The sequence below is a fragment of the Crocodylus porosus genome, unplaced genomic scaffold (assembly GCF_001723895.1).
Source record: "Crocodylus porosus isolate Cpor-Errol unplaced genomic scaffold, CroPor_comp1, whole genome shotgun sequence".
Taxonomy (NCBI): Eukaryota; Metazoa; Chordata; order Crocodylia; family Crocodylidae; genus Crocodylus; species Crocodylus porosus.
Genome location: NW_017728931.1, coordinates 6,925,620 through 6,949,653, shown reverse-complemented (window position 1 = coordinate 6,949,653; position 24,034 = coordinate 6,925,620). Strand labels below are relative to the sequence as shown.

General features: G+C 46.0%; 1 protein-coding gene across 1 annotated transcript; it reads right to left on the bottom strand.

Moving 5' to 3' along the window:
* Positions 1–133: 133 nt before the first annotated feature.
* Positions 134–21,663, bottom strand: MALL (mal, T-cell differentiation protein like). The gene is made up of 4 exons (XM_019544120.1): positions 21,194–21,663; positions 6,312–6,479; positions 3,654–3,791; positions 134–2,819 (listed from the first exon to the last, which is right to left on the bottom strand). The coding sequence occupies exons 1-4, from the start codon at positions 21,299–21,301 to the stop codon at positions 2,757–2,759; spliced, it is 477 nt and encodes a 158-aa protein (XP_019399665.1). The 5' UTR covers positions 21,302–21,663; the 3' UTR covers positions 134–2,756.
* Positions 21,664–24,034: the final 2,371 nt, after the last annotated feature.

Genomic DNA, 24,034 nt, shown 5'->3' with positions numbered 1-24,034 from the left:
GGAGTAATCCTCCTTGGAGGTGAATCCCATCCTCCATCCTTTGTAGGCTTTCCTTTTAAGCCACAGGAGGTCTGCTAGGTCCCTGGAGAGCCAGGGGGGCTGCTGTGCCTTCTTGCTGCCTTTCCTCTGGCTGAAGCTATCTCATCCTCTGCCTCCCTGAGTTCCACCTCCCATTTCCCTGTGTAAGGATGATGTGCTGAGACCTGCAAGGCACCACAGCAGTGACTGTTACCCCTGTACTGGGAGGCAGCATGTATGGCACAGCCTGGTATAAGTCCCTGTATTGCTCCTGGGTGAGGACCTGAGGCAGAAGGGACATGGCCTGTTGTCTCCCTGGGAAGCAGAAGCAGAGTGCACAGCGTGATTGCCGCAGCCACACATGACCTATGGAATAGGATGTGCCAGGGCACTTCTCAGTTTCCTGCCCCACAGCAGTGACACACACACTCCTACATGTAAAAGCTGCACAGCTCACCTGGTTGCAAGCTGAATGGGTGAGCTGTGCCTAAGAGTTTTGCAACAAAAGGGTGGCAAAACTTTGCAGAGGGTGCGTAAGCTTTACCAGACAGGAGAGTATGCAGAGCACAATGCATACTTCTTAATGGACCATTTAAATTGAGACCAGAGTGTTTAAATTGTGACTGCATTGCAACCTGGGGGGCTCTGATTGGCTGCTACTGAGCCATAAAATCTGAGGGAGAGAAAAAAGGAGGAGAAGCTGGAAGGAGTCAACTCTAGCCCTGGAGAGAAGGGGCACAGACTCAGCCCAAGCCAGGGGAGACCAATCTGAAACTTGCCCAGGGAGCAGGCATCAGGATGGGGAAGAGTCTGTGTTGTCCCGTGAGAAGCTGATTCCCCTCTGGGTTCAGAGCTGTGCCAGGGACAAAGGTGCCAGGGAAGGAGTGGGAAGGCATTGGTAAGCAAGGCTGGTAGGCTTGCTGGGGTTGGGAGAAGCAGCCAAGCCCTTAAAGGGTTAATGACCAGGCTATGAGTTGTGTCCGACTGAGACACTGGAGTGAAATCCAATCTGGAAAGGCTCAAGCCACAGTCAGAGACATGCAGCGAGAAACACCTGTCTGCGGGTAGATGTACCGGGAGGGGGAAGACAGCCCCAAGAGGGGGTGGGCTGAGAAAACAAACCAGCATGGACATGTGAGGGGACACCTAATCACTAGTGTTTGCAGTAAGTGTATTTTCAGAAGGAAACTGCTTTAGAGAACAACCTGCCAGTAAAGGAAACAAACAGAGCCTATTGCCTGCAGCAGCTGTTCAGAGCCTGTTTCGCTGTGTTACCAGGAATGATTAAAAGAGCCCACTTTCCCCAGAGCAGCAGAAGCCTTGCCTCCACCATCTATCTAGTGGTAGCTCATAGTTATAGCTGTGTTGCTATTTAGCATTATAGGAAGTTGATGGTGACCAGAAGGAAATCAATTGGGCTATGGGGGAAGCTGTTTTAAAAGGTTATAATCAGGTTAATTTAGTTATTTAGGTTATTTAACACAAGTGGGACCACCCAGTGTGCTGGGATTATCCACCTAACTTTGTAGTGGTAAATTTTATCTAGATTGTTAGTTTTGTTCTTAACTATTGTTATTATATTTTTTTATTTAAATTTGGTTGTGTATAATAAAGAATAACATGTTCATCGGGTTCGGCGCAAATTCCTGGGTGGTGAGGGTGAGGGACACACCTCTCCATGGGACACCTCAGTTAGTAGTCTGACTGAGGAGTTCCCAGGGCAGCTGGCACCCTGGGAACCCAAAATCTGGCACATCATCCAGCCTTCGCGTGCCAGCATGGGGTATGTACAGATGACAGAAACACCTGTGTGCGAGACCATTTATTATTAACAGCCACCCTTCATATCTGCACATGCTTTACAGAGTTGTTGTTTGGGTGTCTCACCGAAACTTCCCAACCTGAATTAACACAGCCTCACTGCCACAGCCAGGGTAGAAAATGCAATGGTATTTGCCTCTGCTTCTTGTTATTTCTCAAGGCCCTGTGGGTTCCAGGCTGTGGAAGTTGCTAAAAAGCGACACAGGGCCAGGCCTCTGTGTGGAAAACTAGAGGCTGTCCTTCCTAAAGCGAGACTGGGAATCAGACCAGAGGGTGAAATCCTGCCCTGTGGGAGTCTATGGAAACTTTAGCCCACAGGCTTCTGTGTACCTTGCAGTGGCTTTTTGCACAAGAGCAAAGTTGTTCCAGGGGGAGCAGGAGTGGGAAAAGGGCTCAGCTAAGCACCTGGTGGACTAGTATTTGCCTACCCAAGCTGGAGGAGCTGGGAAGTGTCACAGTTACAACCATCCCAGATTAGGAGAGAAGCTAAATTAAAACAACCACCCATGCCAAAAGAGGTGTCATAAGAAAATAAAGGGAGCTTTGTATCATCCAATAAGGTATTTCCTGTATTCTCCACCATGACTATACAAGACTGCAAATCTTTGGAAATGACAGTGGGCTCCAGAGCAGGTACACTGGGAAGAGCAATTATCATATTTTGGGTAGAGATATTTGAAATTAGCTTTTCCTAAATTATGCTATTGTCTGACAAAAACACACAATGCTGTATAAAAAGGAGGACTTCAGTACAGGCTTACAAAACGAACACCATTTCAACTTAAAAGAAAACAATGGCAGGCTCATAGAGACCTAAATTTACATTCAAACTCTGGTCTTCATTGTTTTAAGGATACAATTCCAGAAGTTGCTACTCTGTTTCTTTGACACCTATCTTCTATCCTTTCCATCAGTCTTCATTGGTAGTAAATGCTGAAGGCATGCAAAATATATAGTAGAGCTGTGATAAAGGCAAAGAACTGAAAGAAAAACAGAGAAGATGTTACTGTAAAATGAGCCTCCCCTGTCAGTCGCTGCATGGGGGTGACTGATGTCCTTAGGTATCCATGCAACTCCTTGTCATCAGTGGATTTCTCTCTCTTTAGATGATCCCTCCCATCTCTTAATGAAAAAGCTTGGGCTGTAACAGTAGGGAAAAGCTGAAGAACAGGTTGGCTGAAAAACAGAAATCTTTTTCTGTCCCATATTGAAAAGAAAAGCCAACATATCAATTTTTTTATGGAACAAAAAGTTTCTTTAAAAAAAAATGGATTCAGAAGCACAGCAGTAACATATTTTGGGTTGACTCAGTCACTGGCCGGCCATCCTTAGCACCTCCTGAGAGCCATAATTTGGCTGTTCCATTCCTCTCTGGACTGGTTTCCTCGTAGGCTGACATCTCCCAAAATGCGCCATACTCAGGGGACTCCCATGGCACATGCGTGATAGAGGAGGAAAGAACCCAATGTATCAAAAGAGGTGAAGTCTATCCAGGTAGCCCAGACCACAGGAGAGAGGAGGCAGTATAAATCACTAAACTGAACTGTCAGTCCCACGAGGCACTACAGTAGCTCCAGCAGACAAGGTTACTATCAGACTGCCCTAAAACAAAAATGCTTGTATTGGGTTTGAGGTGGCAAAACATTTTGATTTGGGACAGCCAGACACAAAGTGAAATACTTTGTTTTGATTTTCTCAAGACAAAATTTAAAAATGCAGCAACAATGAGATTTCCCCCCCATGGAAATTTTGGGGGAAAGAGAGGTGGTTACACAGAATGAACAGCTAACCAGCATCCTGGGGATTTGACCTACCGAGGCAGTAACATTGATCTGATAGTACTGAGGCGTATAGGCTGCTGGCACTTCAGTTTCAGAGCGAATTGTTGCATTTGCTTGTAGGGCTGCAGCACTCATGTATAATATCCCGGTGGTCCCATGGTAAAGACTATCCTGAGAAAGGAGAGACAAGTGAGGAAAGTACGGTGCCGAAACACAAGCATGACGTAGGGAACTCCTCACCACACAGAAGGCAGCCTAATCTCATAGAACCATAGTGTCATAGGAACGTAGGACTGGAAGGGACCTTACATAGTCACCTAATGAACCCTTGACAAACCATCCCAGCCACGCGTCTGTCTAACCTGCTTTTGAAAAATTCCGAGGATGGATATTCCACAGTGTCTCTAGGTATCCTGCTCCAATACCTGTCCACATTTGTAGTCAGAAAGTTCCTCCTAACCTCCAGCTTTCTAATTTCCCCTGCTGCAGCTCGAGGCAACTGATCCTAGTTCTGTCCCCTACAACCACAAGAAAAGTCCATGTTCATCCTCTCTGTAAATCACCCTTCAGGTATTTGAAGACTGCTATCAAATTCCCCTCAGTCTTTTCCTCTCTTGACTAAATAACCCTAGCTCTTTCAGCCTTTCCTCATAAACCTTGCTTCCCAAAACACCAGTTATTTTTGCTGCTCTGCTCTGCACTCTTTCAAAACCGTTAATATTCTTCTTGAAGTGTGGGGCCCTAAACTGGACACAGTACTCCACTTGAGGCCTCACCAGTGCTGAATAGAGCAGAAGAATCACTTCCCTGGATTTGCAAGTGACGCTCCTGTTAATACAACTCAGTATGCTGTTGGCTTTTTATTTTTTATTTTTTTGCGATAAGAGCACACTGTTGGTTCATATTCATCTTATGTCCACTGTAACCCCTGGTTTCCTTTCTGCGGTACTGCAACCTGGCCAGCCATTCCCTTTTCTGTATTTGTGCATGCAATTATTCCACCCCAAGTGAAGGACTTTCCACTTGCCCTTGTTGAATCTCATCTGATTATCTCATCTGACCACTTCTCCAGTCTATCCAGGACATTCTGGCTCCTAGCCCAATCCATAACTTGTTCTACTACTCCAGACTGTTTGTCTCCTTCCCAATCTTTGCTGTCAACTGCAACTGTCATGTGGTAGCTGCCCCTATTTGTGAAAATAGAAGTAAAAAAGACATTAAATACTTCAGTCTTTTCTGTATCATCCATAACCAGATTGCTTTCTGCATTCTGCAAGGGACCTATGGTTGCTCTGGCTGGTTTTCCTCTTACTTCTGACATACTTGTAGAATCCCTTGCTATCTCCTTTTATGTCTCTTGCCACTTGCATCGCAAATTGTGCCTTGGCCTTCCTGATTTTCTCTTTGCATGCCCATGTGATACCCTTATACTTTTCCTTAGTAGTATGACCTTACATTTTTATAGAATTCCTTTTTTGAGTTTTAACTCATTGAAGAGATTTCTGTATATCCATACTGGTCTGCTGTTGCACTTCCCAGACTTCTGTCACATTGGTACAGCTTGCTCCTTAAAATATAGGCAGCTTTTCTGGACTCCTTTTCCCTAAGACTTGCCTCCCAGGGGATCCTGCCCACCAGTTTCCTGGGCTTGTTAAAATCTGCTTTTCTGAAGTCCAGTGTCCTTATTCTGTTGTTCTCCTTTCTTTCTCCCCTTAGGTTGTTGAACTCTAGCATTTCATGTTCACTGCCACCTTCACATTTTCAACCAATTCCTCTAGGTTTGTGAGCAGTAAGTCAAGAAAAGTTTCTCCCCCTAGTTGGCCTCTCTACCATCTGTATCAAAGTTATCCCCAACACACTTCAGGAATTTACTGGACTGTTTGCATGCTGCTGTTTCCCTCTGAACAGATATCTCAGTAACTAAGGTTCCCCATGAGAATCAAATCCTGCTATTTGGAAGTTTCTGTCAATAGTTTAAAGAAGGCTTTGTCCACCTCCTCCTCCTAGTTTGGTGACCTATAGCAGATGCCCATCATGATATCCCTTCTGTTGAAGTCCCCTGTGACCTTTACACAGAGGATTTCAACAGGCACACCTTCCACTTAGTACTGCACCTCAGAACTCATGTACATTGCCTTTAGACACAGGACAACACCTCCTTCTTTTCTCCCCTGCCTACCCTTCCTGAACAAGCTATCCCCATCCATGACCATACTCCAGTCATGTGAGCTATCCCACCACATCTCCATAATTCCAATTACTCCATCATTCTGTGATTGTACTAGGATCTCCAAGTCGTGCTGTTTGTTCCCCATACTTCTCACATCAGTAGATAAAAAATTCAGGTATCTAACTGACTGTCCTATCCTCTCCCTGAAGACATTACTAAGGTTTCTTTTGTTGCTTCCCCTTTCTAAGTTTTTATTCAGATCCCCAGGCTCTTTACTTGTGTCTGGGATTTTGTCTTCATCTGCAAGTGAAACCAGGAAATTCAAAGTTAAGATTCAGGCACATTATTACTTCACCTGTATTTTGTTGTATGTGGCTTCTACATCTGTGCTAATATATGAGCTACTTCATGTATGCATGCTCTCAGATGACAAAAACAGTCAGCCTTGAAGCTGAAGAGCAGCCACAGGGACAAGAGCCACCCCCAGCAGCAGCACCCAGCACAACAGAGTGTGTTCTTACCATGATTCTCCAGTTTTCATTGTTTCTTTGAAATCCAAACAGGTAAATCAGCAGGAGTGCCAGGGAGATGATAAATGAACTTGCTGACACGTACATAACCCATCCCTGCAGCAATGGAAAATGCACTGAGGTGGCAGCAACCAGGATCCAGACCCAGGTTCCAAACACCTGTTAAAAACCAGCAAGGAACTCAGTGAAGGGTAATTGGTAGCTCGCTCATAAATAGGTTTGATCTCCTGTCCTCCCTGCAGGGCCAGGGAATCATTTCTTCTGTGGATATGCCACACACAGGAACCCTAACCCTGTTTTACCCCTGCCATGGGAAAGTTATGTGATAGATAAAATGATCAATAGAGTGAACTAAGCAAGTGCATAAGTGTTACATCAAACAGGGGAGGGTCTTCCTATGCCTACAGGCCATAGTATGCAAAAACCTTCTTTGTTTCCTCTGACATGGCTATTGCCCCATTCTATCTCCTCTGCCCAAGCTGGTTCATCTTCCACAAGTGCACAGATGAGAATCTCAGCCTCTGCTTCTCCCCTGAGGAGAAGTGACTGAGCTCTGAGTCTGTGGTTCAAGTCTCTTGGACTGTGTTGGTCCCACTTGGCTTCTGGGATCAGGAGCAGCCATTACAACTTCTGTGGTCCAGGTTGTATGAAGCCCCTGCTTTAGGAGTGGTAAGATGAGGTGTCCTTCACACACTGATATGTCACACCCTGGAACTTTGTAAGACAACAGCCAGCTAAACTGTGCGATCTGGGCTCTTATTGACCCTTCATGTGTGAGGTCAAATAACTTATCTCTGCAAGTCCTAACTTTGGTGATATCTGTGCTCTTCAACAGACATCCCTTGCTCAAGCCAATTCCCCTAACTTCTTATATGTCCCTGCTAAGTCCCTCTGAACTTAACACTCTCCTCCTTGCTTGGCATGAGGCTGGACAGCTGTAGACACAAAACGTAATTGCCCCTCCACTCTGGGGTGTATTAGCATCTGACCATCAGCTCCCTGGGTAAACGATATTTCCTAAAGGAGCAGCCACTGGCAAACCTTGCAGCTCACCAGATGGCTTCATAATCCTACCTTGTCTGCCACTGTTTGCTTCATCTGTGCCCTGGGTTGCATTTACTCCTTCCACCTGGGGAGGATTATTACCTTCTCCCCTATAGCTTCCCTCACACACAAACAGCCCCATGCAGTGAATTATAAGGTGCTTTCCAATTCCAGGGCAGGTTGTATGCCTTGTATTAAGGGCCATCATGACCTCACTAGCTCCATGAATTCTCCTGGATCAGTCTGGTGTCACAGTGAAATCCCAGATTGATTTAGGTATACTGGCTTGCCAGTCAGTGCTTACTGCCCGCCTCTATCTCTGTGTTTTTCTGATCACTGTACCATAGGGAGTTCACTCCTGCTGTCTCTCCCCAAAGATTGCTTTTCCAAGCCTCTCAAGTTGTACACACACTTGTGCCATAGAATTGTAACAGCTGCCTGGCTGTGGAGACAGCAGGCTGGGCAGGGAAGCAATGCCGGAGCCTTTGCGGAAAGGGCAGGAAGGGGCTTGCATGCAGGACCTCTGAAAAAGTGCAAGCCTAAAAATATGCATGCAACTGATTGGATTGCCAGCACAATGGAGGTGTCTGGTTGACTGTGTCTGGGATATAAACACAGCAAATGGCAGGAAAGAGAGAGGAGGGAGAGGATTGGAACAGTCTTTCCACCCAGGGGACTGAAAGCCTGTTCTGGGGAGCCAACACACCAAGAAAGATGGACAGCCTGTGGTGCTCATTTAGGAGCTGAGTCCCCTATCTTGGAGAGGAGCCGTGCAAACTCAGGACTTGGATGCCCCGGGAAAGGGGAGGCAGGGAGTTTGTGCTTGTGGCTGGGTCGGAGCCATGGGAAAGTTTAAACTGCAGGAACAGGAGACCTCCAGGTAAAGGGAGGCAGTCTCTATTAAGCAGCCCTACTTTCAGAAGGAAAGGGAACGTGGGGAGGCATTTAACCCCATAATGCTCATAAGAAGTTTGTTTACAGGGAAGGAATCATCCTGCTGCCTTCTAGACAGAGGTTTCTGCTTGAAAGAAACACTGTGCTCCAGAGATGCCTGTAGAAGCTGCACCCTGCCATCTGGTGACCACTCAGCAGCAGCAGTGTCACCATTTATTTTTATTAGAGAGAACTGAATTCCTAGTGGAACTGAGGTTGAAAGTCAATAATCTGGGAATGGACATATATTGATAGGGCTGTTGCATGTGGGATCACTTGTTGGATGGGATTCACTTATGTTGGGTTTACAGATAATAGTTTGGTTATGGGTTTTAATGGGTGTTGTTGAACCTATGTAATATGTATTATAGTTGTTGTTAATCTTTTCTCTTCTTTTCTTTCAATAGTTATAGCTAAAATAAAGAACCCTATTTGTTACTTAAGCTGGAGTGGATTCTTGGGAAGGTGAGAGTGAGGAGCACACCTTTTCTTTTTCACAGGACACCTCAGCCAACTGAGCTGCCTGAAGGAGAGCCAAAAGCTATTGATACCCTGAGGATCTTGAATCTGGTATAGTGCCTGACCCTGGTGCTGGGGGAGGGTTACAGAATCAATAAGGATTTCACATGGGATTCTTTGGCAGATAGATATAACTCCCCACAAAGGGAACACACGCATATCAAGGGCCTGGGATTTGCAGCAGCAGTTTGTGTCACTACACCCACGGGTGACCGACCGGTGCTGCCTTAGTCAGGGGGGGGCACCCCACCCAACAACCAGTTAGAGACTGGGGGGAGGGGACCCCTCTCGACTGATCACGAGATGGCTGATCGCTATGGCCACGTCTGGAAGTAGCTGTGGCCGCTTCTGGGAGTGCCACAGCACTCCACTCCCCAGCCAGTGCTTGCAGTGGGAGCACCGGTGCTCCCACCTGCCCTGCCTGCAGCAAGCATGGCCAATCAGGGGGGCACTGGCGCTCTCAGAGTCTGCACATGCACCCTCTACACATCACCACTGACTATACCTTGGCCAGCCTGCCTAATACCACTGGGCTAAAATGTCCAAACTCTCCACAACTCCAACAGCTCCAGTCCTCTACAGCTTTTGGTGACTTCCTCCAGGGACCCCTATCAGGGGATGAGGGCACCACCTGATTTGTCTTGATAGATTGCCTGCCCATCTCCATTTCAGTCTCAGGATTTTCAGGTGCTGTGGAGGTCTTTAGTCTTTTTCCCTCCGGGCTCTGGGATTGCTCTGGGCAGTACTGCTACTGATTCTGCAGTTTTAATTGTACCAGTGCTGCCTTCACCCTTTATGCTGTGTCCCTGAGCTCTGTGGCCCCAAATCCTTGCTGGTCCCTTAGGGCAGCTTTCCCAGCTCACTAGTGGGCCGCCAACTAGTGGCAAGATTTCCCCAGGCATTTGCAATTTTCCCTTTCCAGTCATACCCAAAGGAGGGCATCCCTTTGGCCTAGGCTGACCCCTGGCTGCCTTAGTCCTTTCCCAGTCTCAGCATTTCTCCAACTGAGAATGACATTCTGTTCAGATGGTGCTCCCCACAACGATGCTCTGTGCCCAGTCACCTTGCAAGGATGGATCACACTGCCCCCTTCCAGGTCAGTTTGTCTTTGCTCTGGAGAGGCAGGCAGGCACCTGCAGAACTACCCCCCCTCGACTTTCAGTAGGAGCTACAGACCAGTGCTTTATCTTGTGGCCCACTCAGACTGTCCTGTCCTTGAACTCCAAACACCCTGAGCCTCTGGAAAGGTTTCAAACAGAAAAATAAGGCATTTTGGTCTTTCTGTCCCCAGTTGCTGGTACCACCTCTGCTCCATCACTCTCTGCCAGCTCACCAGCATCCTTCCTGCAATATGCTGATGGAACCTGCTGCTACAAACACTTTAAAAGTTGTAGTTTCTATCTGGGTGCATTACGCAGGTAGGCAGAGTCTCTGCGCAGCCTGAACTCAAACTCCTGTGTGGGAGTGGAGATTGATGCAGCCCAGCTTGTGTGGCTGGTGCTGTGGATGCCCCTCAGGATTTCCCCCCTTGCTCTCCTCCCCCAGCCACTGGAGTCAGGAAGCCACACTCTGTAGGGGCTGTGCAGGAACATGCCACAAGCAGACCCAGCTGGGACAGTACTGCTCTCACAGTGTATTTGGTTAATTTTACAAAGATACTCCTGGCAGTTCCATATCTCTCATTACTTTTGCTTCCTGCTTCTAGCTAAGATCAAAACCCACAGAAGGTTTCACATCCCAATAAGCAGGCACAAGGACATTCTGAATGGAAGCAAAAGGGACCAGCAAATGCACAGTAATCAATTCCCTACAAAATTACCTACATTATTTGATAAATGTGAGGGGTTAGGCTAAGCATTTAGGCCTTTAGGGCAGGGGCTGGCAACATTTTATCCCCATAGTCTGCAAATCTCAAACTGTCTATTTATAACCTTGCTGCAGATACCTGCTCCCTCTGCAGCAAAGCAAGCACAGGCAAGAAGGAGAGCAACAGAGAGGGCTGTGGAGGACAGTGCTGCAGAGGGGAGGGGCAACTTGGTTCAGCTATATGCCACCCAATCCTCCAGTGCCCCACTGAGCTGGGTCAGATTTTCCCAGGCTGGATTTAGAGCTCTTCATGGGTCAGCTCCTGCTGTGGGCCATAGGTTGCCAACCCCTGCTAGGGATTTATAATGCTGGAGCCTTTGCCTTTCAGCATTAGTGCTTATTATGCTCTCATGGTTGATGCAAAAATGGTTGATGCAAAAATGAACATGAGTCGCCAGTGTGACGAGGGAATAAGCAAGGCTAACTGCACTCTTTCTTGAATCAGCAGGTGCATCACAAGTAGATGATAATTCCCCTCTATGCAGCATTGGTGAGGCTGCAGATGGAGTACTGTGTTCAGTTTTGGAGACCGCACTTCAAAAGGGGTGTGGGATAACCTTGAGAGGGTTCAGAGGAGGGCTACTCATGTGATTGAGGGCCTGCAGGTAAGACCCTATGAAGACTGACTGAGGGATCTGAATCTCTTCAGCCTCTGCAAGAGAAGGCTGAGAGGCGATCTTGTGGTTGCCTACAAACTCATGGAGGGGGGGGAGTGTCAGCAGGCAATAGGGGACACTCTGTTTACCACAGTGCCCCTTGGGGTTACCAGAAACAATGGCCACAAACTGAAGGAGAACAGATTTAGATTGGATATAAGGAAGAAATTCTTTATGGTAAGGGTTGCCAAAATATGGAATGGGCTTCCAAGGGAGGTGGTGCTTTCCCCTACCCTAGAGATGTTCAAGAGGAGATTAGACAGGCATCTGGCTGGGGTTACTTCCTGGCTCTTTCCTACCTGGAGCACGGGGTCAGACCCGATGATCTACCAGGTCCCTTCCGATTCGAGAAATCTATGAAATCATACAAGCTCAGCCTGTTAATTTTGTGACATGTTACTTGCAGGCCTCAGAGATCTGAATGCAGTGAATCACTCAAATGCAAAACATCAGCATATTTATGTTGGTCAAAGCAAAGGCAGGCACTGCTATGGAAAATGTGCAGAGACCCAGCACCTCCCAGGTTTACCCAGAGGATATCATCCAGCCAGAGAGCTCCAGGAGGAGGGCACAATTGCCAAGCAGAAATGTGGTTGAAACCCGCACCCTGTGCCCCGCAAAATGCTGCTTATGTTTTCATCTTCCTATCAAGAACAGTTTGATCTGTAAATGTGCCGCCCCTCTTGTGCTGGTTGAGCAAGAAAGCAACAGATTAAAGGAGACTAGTACAATGCTTCAGGCCAATGAAGACATGGCTTCTGCTCTCCCATCACAATCAGAATAGGAGCTGCAAAGGGCTCTACATTTCTGAAAACTAAGTTGCATTTCAGGTGGTGCTCTATGTACCAAACAGCCTTGTGTTGGTCAGTTATGATTCAAACACCTGACCAGAATGTCTAGCTCCTTGAGTATGAAGCCTGGTTGCACTTGGCCTTCAAATCTCAATGCATGATAGTCATGTACCTAAATGTCCCACTGGGGGTGTTCAAACGAGAGAATAAAGAGGATAGGACTTAGGCTAGAAGCAAACATGTATTAGACAGAACTCCCTGTTATTTTAAGAGTGGTCAGGAGTCCCAGGGAGCCCCAGGTGCAGGGAATTGCTTACCAGCAGCCAGAGAAGCTAGTCAATAGGGAACTGATAGGCTGCAGGCACCCAGTGCAGAATAAAAGGCTCAGGTAAGCCAGTAGGGCAAGGTGGTTCAGACAGTGGAGTAGTTACTGAAGCACTAGCACTAGCACTAGCACTAGCACTAGCACTAGCACTAGCACTAGCACTAGCACTAGCACTAGCACTAGCACTAGCACTAGCACTAGCACGTTAGAGTTCAGCCTATAGCCTAGAGTGGAGGGCACCTACTACTTACTGTAGTTTGGTCAATCTGTGGACTTTAACAGAGGACACCTGGAGTAGCACAAAAAAGGGTATGTGACTCCCAAGAGCATAGCTTGGTGGATATATAACCCAGGCTGAGTCTAGGAAAGCAGTCTGGCCTTATGTGTGGTGAGGGTTATAGCTCTGTGTAGTGGTGACTGCAGCTGAGAGCTTGCTCGGGAACCCCACTGCCCTGCAGACAGTAAATAAGGAGCTGGGTGAGTCAAATTGTATTGAGTAACCTGGGTAGTTGTAATCTGAGTTATGACTGGAGGGCTTACCTTTTCACTGTAGTTATGACCAGTGGACTGGACTGAGCCTAGCAAGGGCAGGCAGAGATCCTAATAGTGCCAGGAAGGAATGAAGGGGCTTGAAGCTGACCAGGCAGGGAACAATCTACAGTTTAGCCCATGAGAGGCAGAGGCTAGAGAGGGCCACATATTGAACTGGGACTGCTAGTGCACTGGGACTCTTAAAGCCAGAAGCTGGAGAGGGCCATACTTTAGACTAGGGCTGAGAGGCCACTGGGATGCTGAAAGACACAAAGGCCAGAGAGGACCATATATTAGACTAGGGTCTAGGACCCATTTGAACATTAACAGTTAACACCTGCAAGGCATGAGCATGTCTAGACTAGAGAAGAGGTCACAGTCCACAAAACTGACACATAACACTAATATAGCTAGTGTACTGACCAACAGCAGACCAGAAATTGTTCTGGGGCATAGGCAGCGTACTTTTTTCCCAAGTTAAATAATTGCAGAAAAGCATGGTAGATGAGAGTGGAGGAGAGATTAGGGAACCGGATTGAAGCAGGAGCTCCTCCATTGACAAAGGGAGCCATCACCATGCCTAGGGATGCAGCCTGTTACAAATAGAAATATGGTATTTGCATGTTATTTGAAAGTGCTGTGAGGAACTGTGCAGTGTTCCCATTGATTTGACATGTGATACTAAAACAGGACCTTTATTCAAGTGAAACTGTCTTCCTTGCAAAGGAAAGCAGCCTTCTGCCTGTCTCTGAATCAAAGATTTTGGGAAATTCCCTGAAAACTCCAAGAAATGGGAATGCTGAGAACTTGGGGGAAGGGGAGTGTTGGGTCTGTATAAATGGGCAAAACTTCCTTCAGCTTCATGTAGACCTATTCCAGGTCTTCAGCTTCCCATCCTATTCCTATTTCCTGTTTCCCTATGTGCCCGGACATTTGGAAGCTGGAAATGTAAGAGGCTAGTCATACTCCCAGTGTGGTTCCTGGAGCAATTCCTGGTGATAGCTGGTCTGAGTGCTTAGGCTGGAGTCTAGAAGGATGCAGTGCTTTTGACTGATTCCCTCCCCCCCACATCCCACGGTCCCAAAGTGATCCAGTGCCCATCTGCTTACAGAGGTGCAGACAAAGCAGCAAGGCAACACATTACTTCTGCTGAGGACGGGAACACTGAGCAGGAAGTGTCTCTAGGATCATTTTACTTCTGGTGGAGTGATTTATTTATCTGTGATGACTGAGAGGCCATTCTGAGAGTATAATTGCACTTCTCTAGAGGTTAGAACCCAGTTGACCTTTGTGCTGTGTAATCCCACAGGCTATTAAATGCTCAGGCATGCAAGATATGTCATGCCTCACTGCTTAGGTAAGGTATTCACTCTCCTGCCTGCTCCCTCTCTCCCATAACTCAGTCCCTCCACCCATCTCTCCCTGCCCTACCCTGCCCTTCCCACAGCACAGAACTCAATGCCAGAAAGCAGATACTTCTAATTTTTCTAAACTAAGTAAATCACTTTGCTGAGTGTTTTATTTTTAATCAGGTTTAGCATATTAACAAGCAGCAGTGGCAGCAATGGGCTATCTCCACTTCCACCAAATGAGTTGTGACACGAATACGATTTTTCCATTATCTATCTACAATCCAATCTTTTATATAGACACTAATTGAGCTATTAGCAATTTTGGAAATAGTAAAATCAATTACACCTGGCCACACCTTTTACTTTGTGAAAACTACCTTCTTATTCAAGGCCTAACCTTGGTCCAGTGGAATGGATTTATATTTCTGTAGTGACTACATCAATGATTCTAGTAAGGCTTCATTTGTGCTGTCTGGAAGCCAAGAGATCTGAGACCATATTCACTCAGAGCCGAGAGGAATGACTGTAGGGAACTATAGGATGGAAAAGAGAAGCCAGGTCTGAATTTACATTCCTTGACAGTCATAAAACTCGAAGATCAGAAAGATGTAATGTGTAAGTATGTTGGGCTGTGTGAAAAGAGAGAGACTTTATTTAAATTTATTAAGGATAAAAGAAAGCAGGAGAAGTGAGGAGGAATGATGAAGATTATAGTCTATTACTGACCCAAGATTTCTCTCACAGAAGGTGAATTGTTCTTCAAGACAGCAGCATGAATATTTCTTTTCTCAGCAAGTGAGGATGTTACCATTCCTATCCCTGTTCCTCCTCTCTCCTTGCCCCTTCTAAACCAGGAGCAGTTGTACTGGGACCAGTAGGCTTATACTAGTGTAAAACATGAAAGTTGTCTCCTTGTCCCATTACAAGTTAGGGGGCTGGTCCAAGTCCTACTGTAATCAAAGGAAAGTTTCCTATTCATTCCAGTGGACCCCAGATCAGGATATGGAACTCAGCAATGACACTTTTTTTCCAGGAGCTGTGTGTCTGGAGGGGGTGAAGGAGGTGTTTTCTTGTTTTCAGTCCACACAAGCTCACACCTTGGTACAATTCAAGTTTAAATAAGACTGGAGTCCCAAAAAGAAAAGACAGTCAAAACTCCATTCACTTCACCTGGATGTAGCCAAAATCTGTATGATTTTGAAGCAAAGCCCTGGACTAGCCTAGGCTCAGTTCACTTTAATTCCACATGTTCACAAATCCCCATTTCACTTCTCAGTGGGTAAGTCTACAAGTGATGCTTTAATACACATTAGCCTATTTTAATCTGCATTAAACATTGCTAAAAAAATGCTATTTAGTTAATGTGCATTAAGCATCACTTAACCTGTTGCTCTTTGGTTAAAATGCATTAAAATAGGTGAATGCACACTTTCCTTGTACCTCACAATGGAGGTACTACATTTAATGCGCATTAACTAAAAGCATGTTAATGGCGTGTAGATGTACCTAGTGATCCTGTGTCTCCAAGACTGGATCTAGAAGGTGCAGATGCACCAGCTTTTCCTTATCTTTATTTCACTTTACACACCCTTCCCTCATGCATTCAAGGGTCCTGTTGGCCTTTGCAGAGCCAGTGTTTCGGTGCCTGCCCATTTTCAGTGAGAACTTATGTTTCTTAACTCTTCATGCTTCTGTTACTTCTTGCTATCAATGGACTCAAGTCTGACTTCAACACCCCTGTAGCTCCATTGACTTTAATAATTACTTCTGGTTTACGGTAATTTAAGTGAAATAAGGCCAGACCCCAAAGTATTCACTCATGGAGTGATATCCCGGCCCCACAGAAAGCCATGGGAGTTATGTAATTGAATTCTATGGAGCCAGAATTCCACCCATGTTGAGCATGTATATTCACAATGTACCTGCCTTTTGTAGTAAAACAGCATTTCACAGATCTGTTGTTTTGGTTATGCATCTCTCGCTTCAGGTCTTCATTGCTGGCAAAATTACTCAGATCAGAAGCATGAAAGAAATGCATACTTTTTGTTGGTGTTTCCAGACCTGCCCTGCACAGCAACAGCAGTGCCAAGGAAAATCAGAAGGTGAACTTTTCACTCCCAAAACCACAGTGATGTTTTTGCTTGAGCCAGCACCAAAGTGAGGGGAGGTGGTGGCCCAGCCCCTTGGAGCAATCAGACAGGTTTAGCGGAGAAAGCAGGTGAAGAGCAAAATCTAGTTCAGCTTCACAATGTATTGCATTCAGAGCTCAGGTAGCTTACCATGACTATAGACCTATGGCATTTAAAGCCTCCTAATACAGGAAATGGGGGGTGGGGAACATCCCTTCTAAGCCACCCTTTCAGCATCATGTCTGGCTCCTTTTTCAATGGAATGATAAGGAAGCAGGGAGGAAAATGTTACAGGGTTTGTGTTTCTTCTGTTGGCTGCTCTTCCTTTCCTGGACTGTCCCAGGTTACTTCTCTACATTCAGGTTGTGGGAAGGGAGCATGCCTCAGCTATCAGCGATATGCCTTGGAGACACTGACAGACACAGCCTTCTAAAACGGTAAGTGTTACTGAGACACTGGTACAGGTGATCTCGTTTTTCAAAGAGCATACAATAAAGCCATCAGAGACGGGACCTCCTTCTGTCATTGGCTTTCTCCACAGGTCTTCAAAGTCCAAATATCCTTGCTGCTGCTAGCATAACAGATTTCTCATTTTTCCAGGAGCTGTCTGAGGTGTCCACCCCCCTTGATTGGCCCGTAATCACCAAATGACACAGCACAGCTACCAATGCAATTTTCAGAGGAGACCAGCTGTGACTCTGGGTGCTCTGAAGCTCCAGAGGGCAGTCCCATCATCTCTCCTTCCAGAGCTCATCAGTGCAAAAAAGTGCTGGGACGTTGTGGTGCTGAGCAAGCTATGGGTGCACAAGAACTGTCATGGGTTCACTCAACTGCCTCTTCATTCAGCACCTCCCTTTGTGCTTTTCATTCAACTTCTCTCGCAGCAATATTAGCTGCTGACAGTCTTTACACCTTCTTGCACTGAACAGAAGCAACTCTGCCTCCCTGCTTTTCAGTGCTGGAGCAGACATGTCCCCTTTCTATTTAGGCCAGCATAGCATTCCTCACAGACTGTATTCCCTCTCCTAAAGCATTCCCATCAGGTGCTTACCAGAGGTTTGACCCTAGCTTCCTAAGAGAGGGAGCACCATTAGCAACCAAAAGCACAGGGGTAAGAGACATGAGAGTTCAATGCCCATCTCTACTACAGAGATCTGTGCCACCTTGGGCCAGTTGCTTCATCTTTCTGGCCCACACTTCTGCAACTGTCAGATGACAGTAACAGCAGTTGCTCACCTCACAGGGCAGTGAAGATCTTTGCTGATTGAGTCTTTAAGAAGTGGCCTGACTGGAAGACATGATAAAAGTGTTGCACGTGGTTAGCTCTATGTTGCCTCTTCATAAAACACATTTCTCTCTGCCCTCATCCAGCACCTCAGAAGACAATCAGGCTGGACTGGATTTCACAGGCTCAGTGCATAGGCTGCTCTTAGCTGCTCTGTGACTACAGGAGCCTCTGCTGACTCATGATGCAACAGCTGTGGCCTACCCAAGGCAGAGGGTAAGGGCTGCAGAGAGAGAGGCTGCACAGCAAGCCAGGTCTAGAGGAGAGGGGCAAACTGCCATAGAGGAACCAGTCACACAGTGCAGCATGGCTTCCCTGTGGACTGTGAGCCCCAGCAGTGGCCACGGGAGACCACATGAAAAATATCAAATCTGAGAAAAAATTTAATGGATTCAAAATTTAATTTTGAATCTGAACACAACATGCAGCCTACAGCCCATCCCAAACCCTTGTTCTAGCCACCTACTGGAATTATCCAGGATTCCTCTATCACCTCTTCCTTTTCAGACTAACTTTTTGTACTCCTCCCTCAGGCTAACACAGCCCTCTACTTCTGCTTAGGTCTGCCTATCTCTCTCACTGTCTCTGAACCTCTTTGTACCAAGAACATCACTTCATTTTCTGATCCCTCTGCCTGACACTTTGCCCTCTACTCACTGGAGACTCATCTGTGCTTCCAGCCTGGGCTGGGACATGACCCAGTGGCAATGCATAGGGGGAGCATGGGGATGCACATGCACCCCCTGAAAGTGCTGGTGTACCCCCTGAAAGGGCAACACTCCCTGCTTAGGCAAAGGGCAGGCAGAAGCACTGATGCCTCCCCTGTGAGTGCCAGCCAGGGAGTGGGAGCACCTGGACAAAGTGCTGCAGTCACTTTCAGGAGCGCTGTGGCCACTTCCCAGTTCGTCCAATCAGCCATGGGGGGACCCCCTAGTCGGTGAAATTGGCCGTGGGGGACACCCCCCAGCTGCTGACTGATCACTTGGGGAGGCATGTGCCCCACCCCCCCGACTGAGGTGGCACCAGTCGCCCATGACATGACCTTTCACTAATGATAACAACATGCATGCAATGCAGCTGGCATAGAACTGCAAGGGGACAGAGCATTATCTGTGATGGACTCTGCACAATTTAGCTGCCGAATTAACTAGCTGCTACTGAGTAGGAATGAATCATCTCAAAGAAATTTTCATAATTAACATGTGAGGCTCATGAAGCAGAGAAGACATGGATATATCAGACAGATGAGATCCCTCAAGCAGGGGAGATTCTAACTCTGGAATTGCTCTCAAATTATCTGGTGTAGTAAAAGTCATAGTTTTAAATGTCGACAGCCAGCACTGCTGGACTTTACTTGAAGTGTTGCACCAGAAACACCATGCCAAGAATAAAACTTCTCTGAATGATAGTGTGGTGTGTTACTAGAAGGCAGGTGTGGAGGATTCACTAACTGCCAGTATTGTAGATGTGTACGTCCTGCTATCTGTCACAGAGGATCAGAACTTGGCCCAATTTAGGCAGATTTTCATGGTGATAGCAATGTTCCTCACAACAGTGGAATCACCAGGCTAAACTTCAAGATGCTGCTTTAAAACATGGTGGTACTAGAGATTCTCAGCAGAACAGTGGCACCCACCCATAGCACAGACCAAACAAAATATTTTCCTCTAACCCTTTGCTAGAAAAGAGCTGAATTCTTTCAGCTAAAGTATTAAAAAATACAGGCTGATACAAGCCATGGAAATTTCAGCCCAAATGGCTTGACAAAGTTATAAGAAACTGAAAATAGGGTCTTACAACAGAGAGCAACAGGCTACTTCAACTCTCAACATTAATATTAGCTCACCCTGCAATATCATATTTAATATTGAATGCATGTGAAACAGCGGTATTAGGAAGTTTTCATACATTGGAATGGATACACACTGAGAACCCAAAAGGAAGTACCAGGATGTGCCTGTATGGGCTCCTCTTGTACATAAAGAATAAAAATAATAATAATGTTATGGGGGCTTCTGTTTAAGCTCAAATACATTAGTTCAGTTCCACTGTGCCAATTCAGCTCTTACACCTGTTTAAACTGTGAAAACAACACAGAACTACATGGGCATTACAACAGTTTGAAGCTTTTGCAAGAGAAGAATTCAGCTCACTGACTTCAGCTGAGTTACTGTCACAGCAGTGTGAGAGAGAGAGCAGGCGCTCTGCGATTGCATAGAAAGAATGCGTGCTGGAACTTAGGTGTTCTCAAGGGAGCATACACTCCTACATAAGCATAAAAATATATCACGTGAAGTTCAAAAGCTTCAGAGGCAACATCCTTTTTGTCTGCAAAATAATTGGCAAAACACACTACTTGTTTACTGATACCTTAAAACATGTCATTGAAAAAGGTGAGGCAATCTAGAGAAAAGCCTTAGATTTGTTTTGGGCTGTAACCACCTTCATATCTCTGATAAATAGACAGTGGTTTTAAATTCTTATCAACTCATCTTATAAAATACTTCTAAAAGTATGGACACAGTCCCTGTTCTGTACTGAAGGTCTACAACACAACGTTTCCTGAGAGGAAGCCACAAAAGCCCTGAGCCTTTTATGAAGAGGGCAGCATATAAATCTAATAAAGAAATAAAATAAAGAAATTAAGTATTCAAAAAAAGATTTAACATGATCAAATGAAACGTATTTTGGGATTTACTTGCTATTTAATCAGTATCATATTCTTGGCACTATAATTCAGCATGAAACCCATTAAAATGGTGATGTGATAAAGACTTGACAATAGCTTGTACTGGGAATGGCAGCTTATGTATAACTGTTGGATTGGTGTTTTGATTATCAAATAAGCCAGATAAATAAATGCATAAGTAGGTATGGATGGGTGGTGCAGATACAGTGTGACAGAGGTAATGACTGTGAACAGACTTTAACTACTGTATTGTATATCAAAGTACAACATCAATTGCCTTAAGTTCAGTAATCACATTGGAATGCATTACAGGACTCTGTACTTAGGAATATAAAAAAAAATAAGACCTCTGGCATATTACAAAAGCTGACTGTCTGTTTACAATCTTTGATCCTTAAGGAAGTTTTCATACAAAAGAGAGAAAATACAGTTCTTCAGAAGAAAATGGTTAACAAAGTTTATTTTTAATAACTGACAATAAATAATTAAAAGAAAGCTTCTGCAGCATAAAAGAACAAAAAGCTTTGTTTTTTAGTACCTTACAAGGCCTTATATAGGTTTATGTGATGATTCTGTACACTTTTTGGCTGAATCAAAATCAAAGAGTGACTTTACGATTTAAATGCAATTTGCAAAAGAAAGTAATTACCTCCCAAATCTCTTTATCACCATGTCCTTTTGGGCCAACTCCATTTTTATGAACAATTTGATATAGCCTTTAAAACAAATCAAAACAAAGTTCAGTGTACTTACTAGCTCTGGTAGGATAAAAGCATATGGTATTGTTTTAAACACAGCTGATCCAGAGGGGATGATAGGTTCTGTTTGGGTGGCAGGTGGTGGGAGAGAGCTTTGTGCCATTTCTTCTTCTCTGCGTAAATTGCTACAGTTTCAGCTCCGCTACACTTGGATTTATCTGTGCAATCCCACTGATATGCAAAGCTTAAAAGAGTAACTACTGACACACCCATATGGACGTAATCAGTAAAACCAGTCCCAACCTGGCACGTCTCTCCACTCATTACAACTAGAAGGATCATCAGCTACTCCCTGGCTAAATATCATGCCATAAAGGGCTCAAGCAGAACAAGAGCCATTTTAAAAAAATGAATGAAATCTTGGGTGTGTGCGCACATTTCAATATTTTTGTGCCAGAGCCATAGAAACTGTCTTGCAAACTGGACTTGTCATGGTAGCATTTAAACTAATACCCAAAACAAAACAAGAGATTCAACAGACCCTGATAAAAAGACCAATTAAAATTAGAGAAGAGAAAACCCTATCAGGAAACCAAACCCATCCCTGTGCCAGCGCAGGGACGAACCCTACTACAGAATGCTCAGTGACACCAACTCTACTTGCCAAAGCCGCAGGCTTTGGACCTTCCCATTGAGAGAGCTTCACCCTGATCTGCTGCCTTGTGACACCCTAAATAATTCTCTTCCTTTGATGTTTACAACCCATATACATGCAGGCTGTTAGCTAACTCCCCACATAACATCCTTGCCAAACTCTCCATCCCTTAGATATTGCTTAACTCATCTATATATATACACACACACATATATATTACCAACACACGAACTGTGTTAGAAGAATGTTGTTAAGGCTGCAAGATCAGGCAAATGCCAGAACTAAAGTTGCTTGAGCAAACTATTTTTGATCATCTTTTTATTCTGGATTATTATGCATCATTCTGCAAACAGAAGGGATGTGCTCTGGGAAACAATCCATGCAGGGCAATAAAGAAGTCTGTTATCTGCAGGACCCCTACTGCATTCATTACAGAAGCCGGGAGATGTGCAGTGAAAGAGGCAGGGGATGGCAGGAAGAAAGAGGACAGTCTTCCAGTTGATGCAGCTTCATGCTGCCCTGGAGAATGAGTTTCTGTCCCTGCCTCTCTGCCAGCGTGAAACTGATAGTTTCTTGATAGTTGCTTAAACTACACTTTTTAGAGGTGGCCAATAATTGTGCATTTCTCATTTCCAGTTGCAAATGCAAGTGAATGTGTGATAAGGTGCTGAGGATGATAAAAAGTGTTGGCTGCTGAGGGCAGCTGAGTGCCAGCAAATGCAGAGGGTATATGAGCATGGGGCTTTCCAGTGAAAGTGGGTGAGGTGGGGTGCTGAGGCAAATAACAGGAGTTGGTAAAGATGTGGGATGTTGATGTAATGGCAAAAGCATATGGTGTTGAGGGAGAAACTTGGGGGTGTCTGAGGCAGTCCCACCATTCTGCCCCATCCCTGTTCAGGCTCTGCCCACACTATCCTGCATTTCCAATCTCCACCAAACCCCTTTCTGCCCCCACCCTGCCCCCTTGTCTTGTCCTCCCTACTGCCTTCCCCCCAGTCTGGGGGATGTGTGCTGGCCTGGCACCAGTCAGGGAGAAGAGGCAGGCAATCTGCCAGTCAGCCTGAAGCCAAGTGCCACCTCAGCCCCAGGTTGCCTGGGAAAGAACCACAGGTCCTATCTATGTCCCAGTTGAATGCACAGGAAGCCAGGGATGGATGTTGACAGTTCAAGACTGTTCATAACCATCTTTTTTGGGGGAAACAGTCATTTAACACTATCTTTAATAAGACATTCCCCAAAAGAGACCACACAGCTAAAGGGAAAGAAATAAGAAAATGTGTGCAAATAAAAGGTTTACTCTGCTTTTGTAACTTGTAGTAGTTTAGCTGTTTCCCTCTGCCCATGTTTGATAATCATCCTTTGTGATAGTTTCTTTTACAATTAAATTAAGTCTACCATAGCTGACCATCAAACCTCCGAAGACTAAAGGCTTTTCTGCATGTCTCAATTAAATCTAAGAACAAAACTTCCTACTGTTCTGACAGTACAGACAGTGGAATAAACTGCCCAGGAAAAGTATGAAATTTCCTTCATTGGAAGGGATTGAACTGGACAGCCAGGTACCAAAATAAAACCCGGGCAAAAAAAGCGGGGCAGGGCACAGTCCCAGATCGTGCCCTGAGGCAACCAGAGACTTGGGTCCTTCACAGAGATGCTCTGGTAGTCAGCCTGTATGGTTGGCCCTGGCCCCTGTGCAGGGAAAGCAGCATGCAGGCTGCAGGGACCCAGGCTTCCTTCCAAGTAAGTAAGTGTTGGGTGGGATGGGGGAGTGGGGGTGGAGGTAACCCTAACCCTAACCCAGTCTCCTGCTCACCTCATGGCACAGCTCCCCCGCAGGTCAGTGGGGGGCAGCAGGGTTCAATCGCACAGGTACAGCTCGGCTTGGCAGGGCGCTGCAGCTCAGGGTCTGGGTGACAGCTCCAGCGATCCTGAGCTGTCAGAGAGTATGCGGTACAATGCGGTGCTCTACCGAGCTGGGCTGCACTTGTGCGATGTAGCAGTGGCAGTGTGGGTGCCAGGCGGCTGGGACCGAGCCCCACTGCCCCCCACTGCACAGGGGGGCTGTGCCATGAGGCCCCAAGTAGCCCTGACAGCTGCTGCTACTACTGATGAATGTGGGGATGCTGGGGCTGAGTGTGGGGGTGAGTGGGAGCTGGGACCAGCTGAGGGAGTGAGCAGGGGACCGGAGAAGCGAGCGGGGGGATGGGGGAGTGAGTGGGGAGTTGGGGCTGGGTGGGGCAG